The sequence below is a fragment of the Melospiza melodia genome, chromosome 2, assembly GCF_035770615.1.
Source record: "Melospiza melodia melodia isolate bMelMel2 chromosome 2, bMelMel2.pri, whole genome shotgun sequence".
Lineage (NCBI taxonomy): Eukaryota > Metazoa > Chordata > Aves > Passeriformes > Passerellidae > Melospiza > Melospiza melodia.
Window position 1 is genome coordinate 85,955,055 of NC_086195.1, and position 23,521 is coordinate 85,978,575.

At 37.1% G+C, this 23,521-nt stretch overlaps 1 protein-coding gene across 3 annotated transcripts in view; it reads right to left on the reverse strand.

The window, feature by feature from the left end:
- Positions 1–1,458: 1,458 nt before the first annotated feature.
- The window catches only part of DCLK1 (doublecortin like kinase 1), a 237,122-nt gene continuing 215,059 nt past the window's right edge, over positions 1,459–23,521 (reverse strand). For 2 of the 3 annotated variants that reach the window (XM_063149170.1, XM_063149172.1), the window contains one exon: positions 1,459–11,010. In XM_063149170.1, the coding sequence (XP_063005240.1) occupies positions 10,846–11,010 (165 nt within the window). In that variant the 3' untranslated portion in view covers positions 1,459–10,845. Of the gene's footprint in view, positions 11,011–19,605; positions 19,680–23,521 lie in introns of all 3 variants that reach the window. The other variant, XM_063149171.1, reaches the window with a different exon arrangement.

Sequence of the window (23,521 nt, forward strand, 5' to 3'; positions counted from 1 at the left end):
CCTTACCATGGATTTTGTTTCTCCTACCTAGAGCTGACATAAAAGGGTTGCAATCTGGGGAGTATCCTGAAACATTTTGGTATATATACACGGTAATTGCACGGTAAAATAGCAATACCAAACTCCATGTTACATGAAGGGAAATAAAGAATTAATTACTGATTTCCATTCAGATGATTTCTCTGCCTGGAGTGCAATAGGGGCAGCTGGACACAATTGAGAGCCTATCTTCCTATCTACCTATTGCCCAAAGGAGAACCATGATAAGACTTGGATAGTTCTTTGATGTAATGCTACTAATCTCCTTCCCCCCTTACCCCGATTTCCAAAGTCCAATTTCCCTGAACATAACTGAAACAAGTAACAGGAGGAAAGTTGGAGTTTTGAACATGTTTCCTGTTTAGAAAAATGAAAGCACAAGCCCAACCCCAAATCCAACTGCTTTCCAGGGAAGTACTGGTTATGACTATGTACTGCTGATTTGCAAGCTGCCCACAGGGCTTCCATTTGCTTCCCAATGTCTGCTGCCCCATTTGCTGCCTGGCAGGTGCTCACAGCCAGTACACAGGCAACAAACCAGCACCAATAGCTGCACTCTTTAGTCCCTTTGCAGAAACATGTCTTTCAAGATTATCTTGGATTCAAGTATCTTTCAAAAAGGGGATTTCACTGGCCCTCATTCAGCAAATGGTAAATGGTACTTCAGGCATCAGCAGAAGCTGCTGCTGACTGTGCAGGGCAGAGGAGCCTCCTGACTGCTGCTGTTTTCTGGCAGGGACCAGCAGTGCAAATGCTGGCACACAGCAGGCCAGAGTTTAGATTTCTACCTACACCATAAGTGGAAAACATGGCCCAGCCAGTGCAGCTTTGGGTCAGAGCAAGAAGCTACAACCAGGGTAGCATTTAGGCTTAGGGTTTTCAGCAACTGCCTTTTCCCACATTGAAGGCTAAATGGTAACAAATCATAAAGCTGAATGTCATCTACCACCTGGGGACAAGTGACTGCAAGATAGAGTCTGTGCATGTCTTCCATTATTGTCCTGTAGGAAGCACTGCAAAAGCCTAAAGCGTGGATGCAATTTGAAGGCAACACACAATGCCTCCTCTCCACTTACTTCCCTTTCCACTGAGTGTACGCAACATTTAAATATACTGTGCTCCAACTTTCTCCAAGTCTTTCTTCTTTTGTAACTGTAGTATTTTTTCACAGCACCCCACTGTGTTTCAGTTTATTCAAAACAAAAAAATTCTTTGAAAGTCCACATATAAAGAACAATAGTGTAGAACTTAATCCCTAAAGACACAACACACACTTTTCAGCCCTTAACCCTTACTGTCATTTGCTATTTAAGCCACCACTGCTGTTGAAAGCAGTTCCATCTTCCCACTGCAGCAGTCAGTTTCTTTATACCCCGTTTCCTTGCATGCTGGTGCATGGGAACAATGAACAGAACAGAATTAATGCAGGGCAAAGCTTTTTTATTCCCCTGGAGCAGTTTCCCTGCTCTGTTTTACACACAGATGTACAATATTTGCATCACACAAGAGAAGTGAAGTGTAGGAAAGGAAAAAGAAACAAGTGGCCTGGACAGGCTGGAGGTGTGTGGACAGGAGCAGGGGAGGAAAGGGTTGACAGTGAAGGTTCATGAAGCATTATTATGTTCACAAATCATTAGCCTTCATTTTGGCATGCCAAAATCTTGTGCTGCCAGTAAAATGGAGGACAAACTCTTTGGGATGACAAAATCCAAAAGGGAAAGTACCACATGCCTATAAACCAGTTGTCAAATAATAATCCCTGTGGGGAAAAAAAAAATATAATCAATATTCTAGACAGACAGACAGACATCTAACAGACTCTTTAGTTCTGCAGCTACGTCCTGCATCAAGAATCATTCCATGAACCAGTGGTTAAATTGCAACAATTAGCTTGTAAATGAAAGTAGGGTTAAATACATGCTTTTATCAACAGATAAAATAGCACTTTTCCTGCCTTTCATCAAAAATAATCAGAGAGCCCTGGTGGGATCTTGTAATTTTTATTACTCATAATTTTTAAACATTATCAGCACACTTGCTGATAATGAAAGAAATACAAAATTAAAATTAAATCAATTATCAGAACAAATGAAAGAGTGCTATGCAATGCATTATTCTCTAGTCCTTTATTTCTTAATTCACCAGCTAATTCCTAAAATCCAGCCATTTACAATCAAAGTTACAATCATTAGAGGGATTTAGCAGGCTTCCACTGTCAAATACCATTCACATTTCTCATGAGAGTTGGTATGTGTTGTGTTGAAGGGCACAGATACAAAGCCTGTCCATCCACAGCTGGGCAGTATTGGATTTCCATACCTCTATCCAAACTGACCTCCTGTGCTGTGATATTAACACATGAAGTGAGAATTTTCTGAATAGTTACATCCTTTTTTTATTATCATGTTCTTCAAGACTCACCGGGGTACAGAGGTTTATGTGGGAAAGCTAGGATGTGGCTGCATGACTAATTTTTAAAGGTTGTGCACAGCTTCTCAGGAATGCAGCTGGATCTAACTCCGTGGTGGCTTGCTTGTGATGACTGAATTGAAATATATTGTAATGCTTCTCTGCTCAAGAAATATGAACTCATTAGAAGCTGAGGGTAGAGCTGAAGTATTAAGTGATTTTTCCTTTTCTATTCTTTTATTGCCTAATTAGAGCAAATATTTTATGTAAGAGTAAGCAGCAACTTAAAAACCTATCTCATAAATTAAGGTGATAACATCAGATGTAATTTCTATTCACCCACATTTTGAAAAATTTGTCTTTCCTCCTTATTTTTGCAGGAATATGTAGCATATAGAACTTATTTAATTATTACCTTGAAAATTAAAGATTCCTTTATACCAATGAAATACATAGCATTGTCTGAGTTTTAAAAAAATCTTAAATTTTTTCTAAATTTAAATAACTTTGAAACTTTTTTGAAGGCCACCACTTCCTTAGATGGCTTTTTAGCAGGCATGAGAAAAGTGCTATTTAATTTCACACTACAGTAATCATTTAACAATTTCTTTTCACGTAGAATATAAAATCTTATTGTTAATTCCTCAATAAAATTAAAAAAAAAAAGGTTATATTTGCTATATATTTAACCTTGGACTAATGTGAGCAATTTTTTCTCCCTCTGACAAGACACTAAAGATCAGCACAAATGGCAAGTGATAAACTGGCCTGTGGAAAATACTCAAGAATTACCCTCCTCCCTTTTTTTTTCACATCAACTCTCTGGAAATGCCTCTTCAGAACTGCTTGTTTTAGTATCAGTCAATCAATTTGATACCTCCCACCCCTTAACTGGCAATGGCAAAACTTGCCAAGATCTAACATTACCTTAAATTCATCTCTCTATTACCATGAAGCAATGTCACAAAGATTACACCTTGTTAAGATTAACAATAAACATCAGATTATCAGAAATTCATTTCTCAAGGGCTTATTTGCATTTTCCTACATGCTTGAATTTGCTGAAGAAAAAAAAAATCTATCACTCTCTTTTGTGAGATACAGCACTAGGAATTCCCTTGGACATTGTATTTACACTTTACAAATAATCTTCTCCTTCAATTTACCAATACCTCTCTTTCCAATGCTCAAACCCTCATCATATGATGGAACCCAGCTTCAATAGCTGTGGGCATTCTGTTTGAAAAGAAAACAAATTTATGGATGCTCATGTAAGACCTCGCTGGTCTTACTGGCAGGTTTGAAGCATTCCAGGCATCTAATGGAGATGCACAGGTTAAACAAAGCAATTACCTCTGAAGGGCAATGGTGGTGTTAGTAGAATAGTAATAGCAGCAACAGTTGTGGTAGTAATGTCAGTTCTTCCTGAGAGTAACTGTAGATAAGTAAGCTAAGCTTCTTTCATCACAGCTTTCTTTTCAAGACACCTAAAATTCTATGTGTATGAATCACTAGCATTCATCACTAGCATTCAAATCTGTTAGACACACAGAAATAAAGCTGTCTTCTGGCTTTTTGTGTCCAGAGTCTTCCTACATCAGGAAACACATATGAGGACGTATCAGAAACACCTCAAGAAGAAAGTTTTTCATGAACAGATCAAGTAGCACCTAACAATCATTTGGAGTTTCTCAGTTCCAATGGTTCCATTGGAAAAACTCTCAAAAATCTGACTGATAAGTTGGTTGGAAACCATCTTCCAAATGTCAGTCTACCCTCGTCATGGCTAATCACCACTGATGTGCTTTTTCTGGTTCTGTCATTTGGTGCAAACAGTTATTTTTCCAACCTGGTATTTATGCATGGCTTGACAAATGTGCAGCACTGTAGGTGGGTGCCAAGAAAACAGGTGCCAAGCTCCATCCAGTGTCCCCTTCCCACCTACTCAGGTAGGGAGAATACTTCTGGACATGACTGAGCACTGTGGTTTATCACCCAAGATGATCACTAAGAGAAAGATTAGGAAGACATCTCCATTACAGGTGGATCAATCCATGAATTCTTTATTTCACGGAGACTTTTGTCCCTTCCTCTGGCCCCTGTGGCAGAAAACTTCAGGCAACATGAAACCTCAGTATAGCAACTCAATTCTTACTGAAGCGATTTGGCATGGGCTATCCAAGTATATACGCACACAAATACAAAATGCATAGACATCACTTTTTAAAAGCTGTTGTTTCCTAAAAGGTCCCAGTGAGGTAGAATTGCTATTAAAAACAATTAATTTGCAGCCATTTTTTAAACACCTAATTTCCCCACTAGCCTGTATGCAACACTACTTCAAACAGCTACAGACGGTCTCATTTAGTGAATATATGAGGAAAAGGTTTGCATTATGTTTGCTAAAAGGACTAGGATTTCAATTCCATCTGCTGCTGGGTGTGTTTGATTTGTGTATTAATTATGCCTGTTTGTAGCTGTAAATTTGCTCCAGATTAGTAGGTGATTGGTTCCACGCATGGATTCACTACACTGCATGGCTCCCTTGCACTTCTATAGTTTTCAAATGGTCCCATACTTATGCTTTTTAAATTGCTTTTGATACCTATCTTATTCAGTGTGAGCTTTCAACTCTGTATTATTCAGACAATTTTTTTCCCCTCAAGAGAAAACATGTCCTTTTGATTCTTCTCTTCCCAGACATCTTTAACTGGTGTATTGTCAGCTTTGTCCATGGTGCTACTATAAAACAAAAGAAAAAACTGCTTTGTTTCCCAGTCTTACAGGGAAATTCAACACATTCATATTTAGCATTTTCTACTTGGAATTACTTAAATTAATGGGTTTTGGAATTATATGAGCACTTAGCAGGGCGTATACATACCCGTTACTGTGCAAACTTTAAATGATTGTCACGTCAAAATAAAACTCTTCCACATGTGGAACATTTTTGCTCTTGATCACTGAGTTTTCCTCCTGGTTTTCAAAATGCCCAAAAGTTCTGAGCTGTCACCTTTGTAGTTAAGACCTGTGAGACATGCTTGAGAACGTGACACATCTGAAATGAGCTGCATAAAAACCGCCTTTGTGTCCACAAATGTTTGTGTACACTTAGAAAATAAATGTTGAAGAGGTCAAGCTGATTTCCCTCATATTTTAGGAAAAGAACTGCTCTGAGCTGAAAAATTGTATGCCAAGTCTCTGCCTGAAGCAAATTTTTACAATCAAATTAAAAACCTTTGAGACTAAGAGTTTATAATGGAAATACTAACACAGACTTAACCATGGCAGCACTAGCAGGCACTGCAATAATATTAGGAAACCTCTCCCTGCCCACAATCTAAACTAAATAAAAAAGATGCCATTTTCCAACATATACCCCAGGCTAGCAAATAACAATGATTTAATGTACTTGCCCTGTGGTAATATAGTACCACTGCAAACCTCTGAGCCAATTTTTCTTTTCTTTTCTTTATTTTTTCTTTTCAAACATATATGCCCCATAGGGAAAGGATTGCAATTTAGCTCTTATTTGTGGATATATCGCTTTCATTTCAACAATTCTTGAAAGCCTTCCTGCTGTCACATGCTACTGTGTGCAAGCACCCAACTGAATAAAGACCCACCAGGCTTTTTCAGGAGTTTATTCACAGGTTTGGCTTTGCTTATTGTAGTATGCACCACATTTAATTAGATGAGGGCTACTGTAAAGCAATAACATTGTCAATGACTGGAATCTCACTTTCCCCTCTAACAGTCTGAAGCAAATTAATGTATTGGTTGTTCATTAACAAGTAAACAGTTTCTGCTACAATGTCAAGGAAAAAAGAATGTGTTCATTAATATGAACAATCTTCATCTACAAAGATGATTTACACAATGCATGTAATGAAATAGCTTTCCCCTAACTAGTACACTACCAAACTGAAAAGCTGATTCTTAGGACTTTCTTGAAATTACAATATTGTTTGTTTACCAATAAGAAAGACAGTCTCAGTCACCTATGCCACCATTGTAAGCTCTATAATAAGTACTTAAAAAAAGAGAGATTTCTGGAATCACTTGTGGAATTAATAAAATTGGTAACTACAGAATTACACTGCATCAATGATACATATTATTCCTGTGATAACTTGAGCTAAAAATAAGATTAATTTGGTTATAGAAATTCCTTAAACAACAACACTTAAATTATTTCAAACTTGAATTTTTTCAAGAATTTTCTGAAAAAATCAGCAAACACTGGCTAAAAAAGCAAAGCAGTTTGGATACACCAATGTAATCAGCATGCCTAGTGCTTTTCTGTTAACCCTCTGAGTAGAACCATAGTATTCTGGATTTTTTGTACATTAATGCTGTGAAAATTATAACTCACCGAAATACTAATTTATATGTCATGACTTAATAAATCATATTCTAAATATGTTTGGGCTAGGCACCTCATCTCATGAGTGATTAATCCATCGTAGAATTTTAATTATCTGTTAGAGAAACCAGCCTCTAGCACCTGTATGGGAAGATTAGATTACTGCCCTATATTAGATGCTCAACTCTTAGACAGATACATCTAGATGAGACAATTCCCAGCTCACTCCCTTTTAGCTAATCCTGCATTAGCCCGTACTACATTTTCATTTTCACATCAAAGTTTGCTCACTGCATGTAAGCTCACTAGAATATCCCACTCAGGTTAGAGTCCACGTTGTCCCTGCTTATGTTTAATTGAGAGGACTTAAGCTGGAAGTGACCCTGTTCTACTTTCCTGCTAATTCTAAGATCAGGCTGTCAGGCATCTCCAGAGAGCAAACATTAGATGACCTGAGTCACCCTTCGGAAGTGCTCGTCTCCATCTCCTCGGTGATAGATGGTGCCTACCCCAACTGCCATCCATCTCTGCTAACTAAAACAATTGTTGTCACATTTAGCAGCAATACCAGCCAATGATTCAAAAGGGAAACGAGGAAAGAAGTCAGAAGGACTGGTCTGTATTACAGTAAAATGACCACGGTATGCTCTCCCAGATTTTCACATTAGAAATAGTCTATTATGCTTGATTTCTTTTTTTCATTGGTGTTTGAAATATTTATAGGGCCACATATTCTGTCTTCACTTACCCCCAAGAATTCAGAGATTAGACTAAAAAATATGGCAGTCACTGCCAAACAAGCCTAAACCATTATAACTTCCATGAAACCATAAATATATATACATATATATGGATATATTAAAATATATATCTATGGGTATATGGATAGATTTAAAAACGTCATTGTAAACACTTTTGAAACAGTTCAAATATTCAGATACCTTTCCTTGAAACCTAATATAGGATATCAGCAATTTGAAACCCAGTCTCTCACAAACCTAAAAATAACTTAAAGAAATATTTTTATAGTTATGTTCATAAAACATGAACCAACAATCAGAAACATAAGATGTTGGGGATGAGTAGGATTTTCAGGATCTAAGATTATTTTTACACACATTTTAAGTAATACAAGATGGTCTAAGATGAAGGAGCCAAACATCTTATTTTAATGATAACCCTGTATTCCAAAGCAAAGAAAATGTGATTGGAAAATCCCAGATGGGTTTTTGAATAATATTTCTCATGCATAAGGTGAAACATATTTTTTTCTTCTGACTTCCCTCTCTAATTAAGAAGAATGAACATTGGCCTTTGGTTTAAGACTGCCAAATTTTCACAATAGTCAAGGAGCATGTGGTATTAATGGACACTTTTTTATTACCACATGTATGTCTTACATTTACATGACTGAGCTGTATCTCTTCTAAAGGGAAGACTGTGATAAAATGTGGGAAGGTCAGTGCTGGTCAAACTTGTGCCAGATTCTGACCTACTGTAAATTAGGGTAGGTAAGTGGCAAGGAAGGCTTTATCTTGACTGAGATTTTGATCCTATGGAAAAAAAAATCCTTGTCCCATTCAAAAGTTACAAATGTACAACCATTAAGATGACAGAGGTTGCTCCCTATCTACTGAGGAACTTCTCTCCACAATGAGTTGAGGGTTGGATGGTTATAGTGAAGGATCTGACACACAGAACCCTTTCCCAAAACCTAAAATCTGAGAAGTTTTTTATGGTAGTTCCTTTGTCCCTTCACCTCCTGTCCCAGTGGAGTTCTCTTATTTGCTTCACTTGCTTTAAAATGTTGTTACTCAGGTTCCAGACAGAGCAACTCAGGCCTTACACAGGCCTTCTGTCCACAGACATGCATTCAGAGATCAGTCTCCTTATGGTTTAGATGACTTTCTAGTAAACTCATAATCTGAAGTTGGTGTCTGATGTAAACTTCTACCAACAGTTCCTTCTACAGTTGATGGAGTGAGACCAACAGGCTAATCATAGCATGAGTCCCACCTAAAATGTGTGCCCATGTCAGGTGAGATGAATCAAACCTGGAATTCTTATCTCTCTGTATTGCCAGGAAGTCTGGAGAATTAGTTTCTACTAAATACCTCACTTCTAGACCATCAGTATCATGTAGATTAAAAAAAAAAAAAAAAAAGGAAAAAAAAGAAATATTTATACCACTTGTGTGAAGATCCACAAGATTAAATTCCTGTGTTTAAAGTCTTCAGAGCTTTCAATATATAATTTTTCACGTCTCAGGCAATGAAAGATGCACTCCGTAGGATGGAGAAACAGAATTCCAATGTTTCTTGAACTACAGTTCAACTGATACTTCCACCTAGAAGTGCAAAGAGCTTTACACTAGCCCCCACCAGCTGAAGGTCTACATTGGCTGCCACCACTGCTCGTACGGACAGTTCCGTGAACAAACACCACTCAGAACGGGAGTGATACTGTGGGCAACTTGCCCTGCTCCTGAAAGATTTATTTATACTTCCCAGAAAGCTGAGAATACTTGCATGTCATTTTGGGTGGTATATTGATACTTCTGGCTGTGTAACAGGAAAGAAAAAGGAAGGAAGAAAGAATAAAGGTAAGATAAAGGGCAAGGTTGAGGAGGAGAGAGAGAAAGAGAGAGAAAGAGAAAGAGAGAGAAAGAGAGAGAGGAAACCACATGAATTTTAAAAAACACTGTGAGAAAACTTTAACTTTAGAGAAGAAAACTTCAATTTTATATGAGCAATAAGAGAAACTATAAATTTCACAATGTTTTTTATTTTAGAACATGATTTTGAAAAGTTCTTTCTTTCATTCAAGTGAAATTCTGAGCCATCCTTTTTCTTTTTTTTCAAATTATCACATCTGAAGCAAAAGTCTACACACTGTAATATTTCTGTGGAAGCCAACTTTATGATAATGGTCAAATAAAAAGCTATAATGTTGTCTAGAGGTTTTAACAAACCAGTAATATATATATATATACTCTGTGTAAATGCCCATTTTATTAAATATTGCAAATAAAACGGGTGAATCATTTTTAGTTTCTCCATTCAAAAGACAAAACTTCTGCTAATTCTGTTTAGGCTTTACATATATATTAAATTACTTGTATTTTCCCCGATTTAGAAGTACTCTAGCTATTTAAAGGGCAATGCTCATCAGTGTTAATATTTTTAAATGGCTCTGCCAGAATAACCAGGTCATGCTCAGAGGATGCCTCCGCATTCCTGAATGTGATGCAAAGGAACCAGGACCTTCTCAACTAAATCATTACACACTATTACACGGCAGAACGTGTCCTCAAGCAATTTCCCAAAACTCGACATTATCATTAGCAGCAAACTATATGGAAGCAATCTTTTGTGGCCATCATCATGTCATCTTCTGTAAAACATGAGAATGACCTAAACTGAATTTCCCATTTAGCCCTGCATCATATCCTCCAATAACAGTCACTCCATGTGGAAATACAATGCAGGTTTGGAATGAGCTGCTGCAGAAGATACCGTTTGCTTAATTTTATTTTCATTTTTAAGCCTATATTTATAATTCCTAAGCAATAATACAATTGATATATTTTTGGCCAGAAACAGGCAAGGAACTCCAGGATACTATAAAAGATATGTGCGTATAAAAGCAAAAAAGCCAGAATAAAACCCTAATACGGGTTGTCAAGATTTAAGGTGATCATTTACTCAGAGGGTTAACATGTACTAAAATTACATACTGCAGTTCCTAGCTCCACTGATGAAAACATTCACTGCTTCTATCCTTAAATAAAAAAGCAAAATAGCCTTAACCCTTTGAGGATCTTATTAGCAGCAAGTTGCAATCTAAACAGAGAACAAGTATTTCAATCAATTAGGAAATTATTCTTACAAAGATTCTGTGAGCACCCTTTTGCGTTCCACCATCCCAGCTTTTATTGCTGGGTAGATCAGCTGTATTCACTCCACACAGGCCTGAAGTAGTTTCAGGGTCTCAAAGGGTTAAAGCCAAGGCTTTTGAGAAAAAGTGTTTTATTAAAAGGGTGAGTTAGGTGAGCGAACAGTCTCGGAGGAGCTTGGTGAATAGTCTTCCGATTCGGAGTTGAGTTCGGGTGGAGCTTGCTGAGCCTTAAAACGTCCCCTCACATCCTGGTTGCGTCTTCGTCGGAAAACCTGCCTCTCCTTATCAAGAGCGGTGGTCTGGCAGGGGCATAAAATAAGAATAAATGAAATTAGGCTGTGTGTGAAACGCAAAGATAATGAAAACCATGAGGTTTTACGTGGCTTGCAAATACCAGGGATAATAAATGTTCAGACCAAATTAAGCCTGCTCTGTCTCAGTCAGGTCTGAAAGGTTGAGCCCACAACACAGCTAAACACTTTAAAAAGTGCATTTCCCAAACCTTAAGAGGTAGCGTGACATCATCAAGCAGATACAATGCCATATATATGGATGCCATATGTTCTACTTCTGGATGTTATTAATTTCATCCTTTAACAGGATCAAATTTCAAGCCAAATACCAAGTGACCTTCCCCCCATCCTTCTCAAAGTATAAATCTGTTTCTACAGGCAAGGCAGAGATGTACACTTGTCTTTGATTTGACCTAATGAAGGCTGATACACACTCACCCGTGTTCAAGTCAGTGCAATCAGCTAACAAAGATGGATTGTGATGAAGTTGTCAGACAAGAGAGAAAAACAAACACCGAAGGGAGCTAGCCCAGCTCCTTGACACATCATGCCGCTCAATGGATGTTCTTAGGGAGAACGCTGAAGAGCTCTGACGGAAAGACCTGTTCAGCCTGACCACATTGTCTCTTCCTGTTAACCAAGGTCTACTGAACTCAATACTCTGCTAATTTTATCCATGTTTAGCTAAGGTATCCAGGAATGGGAAAGAGCAATATTTACTTGATGGCCATTAATTTTTGATCATTCTGCCATATTGAGAAAGCAATTCTTAATAAGTAACTCCCAGCCACATTCTTTCTTCTGCTTTTCTGGCACATTTACGAGGTGAAACTTCAACCCAAGTAAGGGTAGCCCTAGTCTGACTACCAGCTTCAAGCACAGTACTGGGTTTTGCTCTCTTCTTGATTATGAAATCTTAGACTGCAGTCTCTGAAATCACTGTAAATTTATAAATTCAACAGGATGGCCTTGATTCAGCAAGAGCATTTTGACACATGGTTAGCTGCTTCTGAAGCAGGGCTGCCCCCTTAAATCCCAACCCATGACTGTTTTGGAAAAAGCAAAATGGGAAAAGGCAGGTGACCAGTAAAATGACTTACAAAATGCAACTAAGTATCTGATCATGGCACTGGAAAAAGATAACTTTGAGAACTAAATAGGTTTCACTCATAAGGCTTGAAAAATTTGTCCCTATAATGAAAAGGTCTATTTAAAGGAATGCAGCCAAAAGGTTATTCTGCTTCAAAGAATTTATTGTGTTCTCTTAAGATATGCATGACTGATTCCTCTAGAAAATTTACCAGTTACAGTGTGAGCCTCACAGGAGAGCAGAGATGTATTTATAGCCAACATATTGTTGAGACTAAAATGAAAACTAAATCCATCATACTGGTGCAGAATAGCATTATAGCAATCCAGGCTTTCAAATAATGCAACCAGCATTCAATAATGATGTAACAGAGACAGAAAGATGGACAGGAGTACAGAACTATTATAGCAAATGGATTTAGTTAGGCTATATTGCTGAATGATTTTTTTTTTGTGTCTAGAAACCATATAGCACTACTTTAAAAGGGTAAAGTGATCCATTTTGATAAGTTCATTCCTATATTTTAAATAATAATTGCTACAAAATCCAACACTTTGCATCTGCCATTTTTTTGTTTACTGCTATCTTTTGGTTAAGAGCTCTAATTAGTATTTTCAATGCCTTCTATCTTTCTTAGCCTTGAACCAATTCAGTTTTTGATTATTTTTAATGTGAAACAGAAGAATACCTAGATCTTTTACACACAGTGAATATACTGCTTACAGTATGTAATTTTGTGTGAAAATTGAAAAGAATGGCATATATTACTGCTCTATAAAATACAGATTTCCATTTAAAGGATATTTTTTATGCTTACAGGAAATAAGCATTTATTTAAAGTTTAAACCACATCACATCATCCTGTGGTAACAGATACTCTCCCCTGAGAAATTTAAACATTTCTTGTTGAATACATAAAAATACTTGTATTAAATTGAGAATTTATTTTTAAAACCTACTATATGGGAATGGCAAATGTATATGCAAAACCTGAAGGTATTTAAATTTAGATCACTGACACATAAGGGAATGTATAAGAAAACTGGGGTTTTGGGATATTGCTTTTTATAAAGAACAAAGATAAGTAGGTACCAGAACATCTTTTCAAAGATGTCTGTAGAAATAAACCCCAAGATATTATATTTCTATGATTGTTGGAAAAGCTTTAGAGACTCTTCTTTAAATCTATTGTTTAAATATACATAAAAGCACTCCCTCAATAATAAAAGATATTAAGCAAAAACCCCATGACGGTCTCACACCTCAACTAGCACCTTATGCTGCTGTAGTTTGTAGGGCCAAATATTTCTGGCTTCCAAACCCTTCAGAAACTTCCTGAGATATTTTGTTAATTTCTTTACATTTTTATCCAGTCTTTGCCCTGGATTTGATCTAATCAGTCTTTGTAAAGACATATTTCTAGAGTATGGGGCATTATTGTGGTTATTCTCCTGGGTTGAGAGACATCCAGAGCCTTTCTCACCCAAAGAGTTTATTGAATAAAAAGTTACAAAGCCACAGAGAGTCAAAGAGGTCAGTATTTATCTAGTGAGAGCAAAAATACACAGGTCATATTCTAATGTTTGGTGTTTACCATGTCAAAACTATGAAATGGGGCACTTCTAGCCACAGAGTGCTCAGGCCCTTTAGCACTTGCAAGAAAAGGCTCATTTTGCCCAATGTTCCATTGACATTGGACACTTCCAGTGTGTAATACACTGCTGATGATATTGTGTCTCTGCCTTCTGCAAAAATGCTCTTTTTCATTTAATGATGTTGCGGTTACTTTTTACCTTGAAAGAATTTCAAAATATGATAAATCCATCCTTTGGAATGCAGAGAAGATGGTAAGATAGATACACAAGAGTATTGACTGCATGTGTTTTGTAAAGGTGATTTTCACCTACTGTACTTCCTTGTGCACATGGACATACTCCAAAAATCAGCTTTTTCATTATTATTGGTAACAAAGGCCTCTTATTGCCTTGGTTTAACAGATGTGCTCTTTCACCTGCTGCTCATCTGGGTGGTTCGCCGGTGTATGAACCAGTCCATTATGGATTTCCAGGGCATTTCTACTTCAAGGTACTCTTTCAATAAACAATAGGAGGATCTCAAGTGCACTTATGCTTCACAGGGCTGCAAATCCCAGATTTTTATTATCACATTTTGACATTTTATTTTTCCCGGCTCTAGGTTAGAGATTGAGAACTTGGAGCACTACATGAGAGTAATGGCATCAAAAATGTAAAGACAGCATTCTTATTTAAGATATGCAGCTGCCCTCCTGGAATCCATATGAGAAAATGTAGAGCTTCTCATCCAAGTGGATTGCCTCTAATAATTTGGTGGTGATGGGTCCGAAGTACTTCATTAAGAACTAATGTATTTTGCATCAACATTTAGTAATCCTGACACCCAGCACCAAATGGTTACCAAGCCATTCTTGGAAATGCATCTAATTTGTAGTAACAGAGCATTATTTTGAAATCATTGTTTCTGTCATTGACATATTAAGGCGCAGTTAGCATTTTTCCAGGATTTTTCCTTAAAGAGTGTCTTCATCCTGATTTCTAATACTTGAAGTTACAGGACTCATGAGCCATGCAAACCTATTTTTTATCTTAGAAAACACTGCACAGTGTATTTATGAACAGATTTTCAAAAACTACAACCACTTTGATATATGTGGTGGATTTGCAATGGGAAGAGCCTTATTTTAGCTGTGGGCTGATATTTTCTGTCAGATCAGTAATTACTGGATTAAAGTAACTGAATTTTATGGAAGTGAGCAGTGACTTTTATTCTTTTCACTTGTCTTAATTTACTGCTGGCCACCAAATATAGATATATATTAGTTTCATTAATAAAAGAACATTAATGTGCATTTTGCCTCTTAGTCCATACATTATTCATACCAGCCAGGAGACTAAACTGGAGATGCAGCTGTTCACGCATTAATCCAAGAAACCCTTCCCTTTGCTTGTTTTTATTCTGAAGGAGCATATTGCAATTTGTTAGCAATTTTTGTGAAGCTTTGTTTAGCGTGTGGAATTAGATGAATCTACGTATTGAAACACTGGTATTTTTTCTTCCAGTACATTCTTTTATATCCATGGATTTATACACACATTTAAAAGCTCACACCTAGATAAGTTTATATTATTTCCTTACACTTCTGGCCAGTGACCTTTATACACTGACAGGTTTCCTTGCTGTAAAAATGACCATTAAACATTGCTTGTGCACAAGCCAGGCAGCCCTTCAGTCTCATCTTTTTAAAAATTTCTTTTCCATGGGTTTCTCAGGTTATATATATATATATATATATATATATTATATACACTATATATATTTATATATATTATATACACTATATATATTTATATATATATATATATATAAGTGTGATTGATTGATGAATCAAGACACTTTCTTGAGAGTACTTCAAATTTAGCAATCCACCTCAGTCCAGGAGCAAGACACTCATCGTATTTTTAGTCCCTCAGGCACGAGGTACAACCAAGTCAAGTTACACGGTGATTTGGAGACGTGCAAATGACCACATCGAGGGGACAAATTAATCGAGTGGATTTGAACCCAGACCTCCAAATACAAAAGCCTGATGCTTTAGCACACCATGTAACTTCCAGCATGAAATTTAGCTAAAATGAAAGTAAAAAAGAAAGAAAACCAAATCAATTCGATATATGCTTTGTACTGTATTGGTGAGTGAACACAAAGACAAGTATTCTGTATACATAACTGTTGAATTCATATTGCTGTGTTTAAGTTTGTGTTTACTCTTTGACATCCCCCTTTTTAGACACACAATTCCTCAGCTGGTTTCAATTACATGTGGAAGAGAGTTAGTGCCAAGTTGTTTGCATGAGTGAATTTTATTTATAGTTTGTAAATCAGTTGTGAGTTTTTTACTCGAAGATCGGGAGAAGATATTTTAAATTATTTTAGGTATCTGCCTGTATTTACCAATATTCAGTTTACAGAGGGTTTTATGTTATTAAAAATGGCACTTTACAGATAGCAAGCCTGATTCCCAGCTTCCTTGTCCCATTACCAAGATGTCTGGCTGCAACTTTTGACTTGAAAGTGTGTTGTATCCACTTGGGACAGGTGTAAGTAACTTGACAGATGCAAAGTAATGTGAACTAGGAACCAAACAGAGAGGATGGAATTATGGGTTTTCAAATGAGCTATTTAGATATATTTTTAACTGTGACAGTGAGAACTGTATTTTTAAATTTTTAAATACAGTGAGAACTGTATTTAATATTGACTAGATTGATAATTTTGTTAAGTATCCAATGTAACTCATCTCCTTTCTATTCTCATCATATAGACAGATCATTAATGACTTTTCCATACACTTCCTGGATTTTATTTTGCCCATTTTGCTTTGCTTGAGTGTCTTGGATATATAGAAAATAACACACCCTAATATTCTATACTAATATAATATATGTACTACTACACATACTGACATTTTCTACTAATTTTCTGTTGGATGCAACCACTCTGGTGCTCCTTTGCTTTTCTGAATCTGCCCAATCTTCAGGTTTTTAACTGGACCTCCAAGACTTGTCCCCGATTGATGCTGCTTTGGCCTTTACTGCACTTCTGATTGCAGGGCTGAAGTTCCAACAGCATTTGGTGGATTGGTTTTAAAACGTATTAGTCTGCGGTCCAAATGATTTTTCTGATTTGGGCCCTGTGTTTTCCCAGATCCTCATATTCAAGGAACTGTGAAAGATTTTCCAGGCATTATACCTCATGCCAGCTACAACAGCTCCTGCTGTATGTAAAAAATCACGTCACTTCTGCATGTATTATCCCACTGAAAGGGAATAAAAGAAGATACAGAATACACTCAGAAATTAGGATTTTGAAGGATTTTGAAAACAGAAGTCTTTTAGACAGAGAAAGGACAAGTTTTCTGGTTGTTGAAGGAGGAAATAGTGCCATTTTGAAATTATTTTAGAAGACTTCAAGAAAATAAAGATAAAAACTGAAAGAGGAGCGCAGAAGAAATGAGTAGTTTAACGCTAACAAAGGGAGCATTACATTTTCCTTGAGACATGGCTTCATTTTTCTCTGTACTTGTGAATTCAGATTAATTTTCATGCGCCTGTGATAAATTTGTTTATAGACATGAATTGATGAACCTTTTCATATACTTTACATCTGCGCTACTAAAAACTAAACACTTACTATATCAAAATGGTTTTATTTAGATGAAAATGTTGGTCACGACAACAGCTGCATGTTTCTGGGAGATGAGAGAGGCCCAAACACACGGCAGTGCTTGGGCCACTGTACCTCCTCGCAGAGGATTTCCTAATTAAGCATCAGCGCCTAGGAAATTTGCCACAGTTTGCCTTTCCACACTAGGTGCACAGTTTAGAAAACCCTAATTATAAACATTGTTGTTACTGCCCCCAGCTGGAAAACAGAGCAGAGTTTATGTATGAATAAGAGAGATTATCGCCCATCTGCTCCAGCCCATTATTCAGGGATGGGTCATTTTGTATGCTGATGGCAGCCATTACTAGTGCTTTAGTCAAATGACCTTTTTTTTTTAATAGCTTTATTTATTTACCAAGTTGCAGACTTAGAGCCTTCCCCCCTACCTCTCCAAAAATGCATATGGTTTGTTTCAAAACCTGGGCTATGCAGCTAAACTGAGTCAAGGCCAGTCTGAGATGTTCACTTTTCTCACAGGCTCCTGTTTCTGGTGATCTGCTCCCCCTGAAACAAGGGTTTTAAAAGATCCAAATATTGTGTATAGCAAATGGAAAGACTTTCATTGCTTGTTTTTTTTTTTTTTTAATATAAAATAAAAAATGCAAATCAGAGAAAGAGTGTAAACTGACCATGGATAGCAATTAACCTCCAGGAAGATAAATAAAGCTCATGTGATCTTCCCCACCATTTTACAGACCAAGCATTAAATTTGCAACTCTTCATCAAAGTTCTGCTTGACAAAAAATTCCTCTAATACTATCAAACCCACAGTCATCTAAAGCTGGGCACTTAGGTCCCATTCCCCCTTCTCCAAAACCAAGGAGCACGAAGAAGGAGGCCAAGTGACAAGACAGATCAGCAGGTTTTGTTCTGCCCTTGCAGGTCACAGTGGGTTTGTAGCCAACACTACAAGTGCAAGAGGGTGGAATTAGATGAATTACAGGTACTACTGCACTCCAGCAATGAGAGTGAGAGTCTTTCTCAATTTTTTCTAGCCAGCGTTCAACTCATGAATAGGATTGATTTTCTACTTTTTTGCCTGAAAATAGGCTTATTTTTGAGTTCGGGTTTGTTTCGTTTTTCTTTCCCCAGAACATCCATATCAGAAACTACTTAGCCCTCAGTGTGTGCTCAGGGAACCGTTAGGTTTTATGGAAAGCGTGCTGCAGCTCGATCCATGCACTTGGTGAAATGATCCAGGGTGGGAGTTTTACTTAGTGGGAACACTTACAGTGACCATCTCTGCTGTTTTGCTAAGGTGGTTACTTTGCTGAGATTTTACAAACCCCTCACAGACAAGTTCTTAAAGGCAGCGTTAGAAAACACAGGCCTCACAGTAAACTTATAAAATTTCTCCAGTTACCAAAATGCAAGTCTTGTGAGTAATAAGGAAAAAGACAGCAAGTAACCACTTGATGGGAACTCCAGTACTCTGGATTTATTGAGGAGGTGGGTGGGCCTCTCGTGGGCTATCAGACCTGGAAACCACCTTGCCCCCGCTCCAGAATAAGCCCCTCCCGCCCAGAGCCCCATTTTATCATACAGGTTAAGCCAGCTAACAACAACCCTGGCACAGTTACACAATGAAGATAAATATATTCAAGAGACTCATGCAATATTTAAAAAAAAATCAAACCAAAATAAATAGGTATCAGAGGGTTTTAAAAAGAAAAGAGAAGGAATGCATTGTTAGAAACACAAGCTTACCAGCACATACAATGCATTGTATTTCAGTGAACTTGGGAGAGTTTCTATGCCCGCGTTATGCAAATGCATTGTTCAATCTAAGGTAAGGATTGTGTTTAGTGGGTTTAAAATGACAGTATATAGCTCCACATCTTATATGGAAAAAGAGGAAAATATATGCTGAGGGACTGTTGCTGCTCCGTGTGTTTTGAAACAGGAGCACAGGGGAAGCAGATGCCTTAACAAGCAGAAGGGAGGGGGAGGGTGCGTACTTCAGCATATCTGTAGATTTTCTATATACACTGTCCTTTTAACTACAGGGGAGATTGATACTGAGCATGTGCAATGAAGAGAAAGCTGGCAATGTGGGTGTGAGGGATGGGTGAAGAAAGGGAATGAGGGGGTGTGGCATCTCAATCAAGATTAAAACGAAACTGATAAAGCAGCATATGGACCGGATAACAAATCAAAAAGCATGTTTATCCACTGAAGGAACTGGTTAATGGAGACTGCCAGCACGTTGCCATGGAAACACTGACTGTTGGCGCTGCACCATCTCATACCTTATCCAATACATTCCTGGTTGTTGGTAGTAGTCCAAAGACCCTGATCTCTTGATGGTAAACCCGTGGTCCAGCTGAGCAGAGAGAAATGGGGCAACTCAGTGGATCGACATTAGGCTAGAGAATTCAGACTCCAGAGCAAGCTGTTCCTTATTTAGTGCATATTTACTCTTTTCACTTTCACTCTTATCTAACATCCTAAAGCTATGTACCGCACAGGAAAAAGGAAAAAAAAATAAAGAAATAAAAGAAAAATATACTAATTCTAGATTTAGTCTTGCCAAATTAGAAGCCAATTTATTCAAACTAAAACGGGGTTTGCAAATCCATTAGTTAATGCATAATGCATTCATTTAAAAGTCTGAAATATCTCGTTACCTCCAAAGACAGTAGTGCCCTTTTAAGTTGCACATACCAGTAATAGAATATTATCTTTTGCAATTAAACTGAGAAGTTCAAAAATAATAATTTTTAAAAAATTAAATGCAGTGCAACCATCACAAGGAGCAGGCTAGACAGACTACACGAGTCTTCAATTAGACTGCTTCATAATCATGGAATGTGTAAAGATGAAAAGAATCAGGTTTTGATACCCCATCAATCATGGTAATTCATTTCTAAAAATGCGTTAACCTTGGAGAGTAGGACTACTCAGAGCCATGAATAACATTGTTTATCATTTCAACTTACACCTCATGCTCAAAAAGATAACAGTACAAAACTATTTGGTTTAAAATTGCACCAATTAAAGTCAAAATGAAAATGAACTCAACATTGTGTCCAGGAAATTGTGCTGGTGATATTACTTAAGGACTATGGATCTTTCAAGTTTAGTTTATCATCTGCAAAATCATGTGCATAGGAACAAAGAAAATGTGTTCTTTTCCCTAACCCTTCTGTGCTGCACTAACAGACGGTAGAAATATAATTTAGCTGAATTACATAAAATTTTGGGGAAAAAATCTTGACAGAGAAAGTGTAACTGCGCGAAAACTGTTGCAATGATTTTCAAATTTTTGCTCTATGAAGGGAAAAGGCCATTTTGGGCTTCAATAAGAGTGTAGCATATATTTCCAATACTGATGACAGTTTCTAATTCTAAATTCAGAATAGCAGTTCAACACATTTCCAGGTACCAACCACTTAAAGGGGAGTTAGGAACTAACTGCAAATTTAACTTTTTCTTGATAACTCCTCTGCAAGTGTAGAATTTAATATTTTATTCTTTTTTGCTAAAACAATGCTTCTTTCATCTTATTTAGAATTATTTAAATCATGTTTCCTGTTTAAAACCATGGGAACCTTGTACCTAGAGTTAAATTTGTGTTGGCTTAACTATGCTGGTCTGCTATTGCCATCTACTGGCTTCCTTGTATGCTGCACATAAAACACACAAAAGGGATGATTTCCTAAAAAGCAGATCAAAAATATTGCCCTAAAATTGAATAGCCAAAAATTTATTCAGAAAAAATGGGAAAAATCGCTCCCTAACAAGAGCTTAAACAATTTTGGTGGTGTGGAAATCCTGCCATGAGAAACCCAACTGTGGAAAATGACCCCAGGACAACACAGACAATAGATGTAAAAGGATAGCCGAGACACAGGTTCAGCTTTAAAACTTTAAGCAAAACGTACAGGCTAGGCTTGGCTTCTCCTCCACACCAACCAAGAAATCCCAAGACTAAAAATTCCACTTGGCATGGGTAATTTTCATTTTAAAATCGGCAGAACGCAGGGCAATGACCCACATGCTGCCTGCCCATTGCCAGGGTCCTCAACCCAGGACCCTGTGAGCAGAAGGGAGCTGCACCAACTTTCTAAGCAGCTTTTCTCCTTTTCTGTTCTACTTGTTTACTCTGCATCTCCAGCTGGAGTTTACTCCCATTGCCAAGAGAAAGACCTCATACAACCTTAACAGCAGATTAGCATTAGTCTTTTTCTCTGTCCTAACAATGGCAAAAGTACAAGCACCAAAGTGATGACATACAGGCTAAGATTTAACACTTCAGACAAGGACATGTATTAAACAATGCTCGGTTCATACAAGGAATTACAGCACACCTTTGGACTGCAGAAGCATTCTTAGAAAGTGATTTGCACTCTTAGTCGCTCTAGCCACTGTCACTGAAGCCTAAAGGGTACAGCCACAAGGGTACTGTTTTGTGGCCAAACCAAAATAAATAGAATTGACACCCTTGAAGAGCTGAAGAATAAAACCTACCCCAAAATTTTAAAAAGGCTAGTTAATGTAAGCCTGCTTTTATGTTTTTACTGCAGTACCTTTTATAAACACCATCATAGAACTAAAAAATACTGCTCCTATTGAAAAGCTGTACAAGAAACATGATCCTGCAAATATTTTGGCACATGCTTAACAGTAATGTGGCCATTCTGACACAGACTGAAGGGCACTAGCCCAAATGGTCTCCCACAGAGACCGGTAGTCAACGCCTGTGACAAGAGTTTAAGAACAGGGCAAGTAAAGTGATATTTCTCCTACATAGTCTCTCTTCAGCAAGCAGTGTTTTTTTGGGACTTGCTAATTCTCTTGCTGTTTTAAAAGCTAGCTCTCCAATTAAAAATTTGCTGGCAAAGCTATGTTGGTTCAGGGGAATTTTTTCCCAACAGACATAGTTACTCTGGCAGAACTTTTAATGATGTATTATTGCATCAACAGAAAAGTCTCTTCACTTGTATAGCTAATTTTTTTAGAGAAATCATTCTACTACATCAGCAAATGAACTGCTTTGCTAGGCATGCACATGTTCATTAGGGTAGTTTGTCCAAACTGACGAATCCTTTCAAATGTGGACAAACTTGAAGTCTGGACACATGCACGAGAAGTAGGATGTCTCTGCCTTGGATAGACAGAGACAACTTTTACTGAGATTACCACATCAATAAAGCAGACATAAGTCTGAACCAAAGGAATCGAGGCAATTTGGACATTGCTGGAGGAAGCAGTAGCCACAGAAGTTGTAAAAACACATGTAGCTTCAAACTTCCTTTCAGTCAAGCTGACCAGAGACACAGCTCTAGGAACTTAATTTTCATATCATAGTTTTAATTGGTGCATATGATAAATATTCCTTGAGATCTTTGAGGTGTGTTACTTTTTACCACCAGAGAAAACAGGCATATAATATCACATCATACCAATGTGAGGACAAACTAAGAACTAAATACCACATATTAGCGAGCTCTGTACATAAACAGGGTTATAATACTCAAAATAAGTATAATATTTATCTTTCATACTATTAAGCTGCAGAAATATAAGCACATATTAACACATTTTCACAAACACAGACACAGATGTGTTATATAATATACAGATGGCAATTCTATATATTATATACACAAGTATTCTCTCAAAAAGTATGTAAACATACAGGCAGGCACAAACCCCCAGTATTTTTTTAGCAAATATAGTTAGTGCATGTCTTTAGTGCCAAACAATATGTTACAGCCTCTATACATACTTTGAAAGCTCTAAATCTAGATCAGCCTTTGTTAATACGATTTAATTTTAGCTTATTTGAGATTTCACAGTTAAAGGGAGATTCCTAAACATAAAACTCTGGTGACATGCATGTCAAATGTATATTAAATAGACTACCAAATGCAGAAACAACAATTAAAGACATTGTTGTTCTGCTTTTGGCTTTCTTTTACATATTCAATTATTTTTGTAGAAAACAAAACTAATTTATTAATAAAATGGAAATTATCTAGCATTCCGAAACATTACCAAAACACTAAAGAGGTCTGTATTTCCCTATCTCTTCTAAGTATTCTAAACATTTCTACTTTATAGGCCGAGTTGCAGGATCAGTCATGTCAGAATATGAAGTTTGCCCACAGAGATGATTGCTAAAAATAATCTGTTAAAATTTCCATACACTAAAAAACAAAT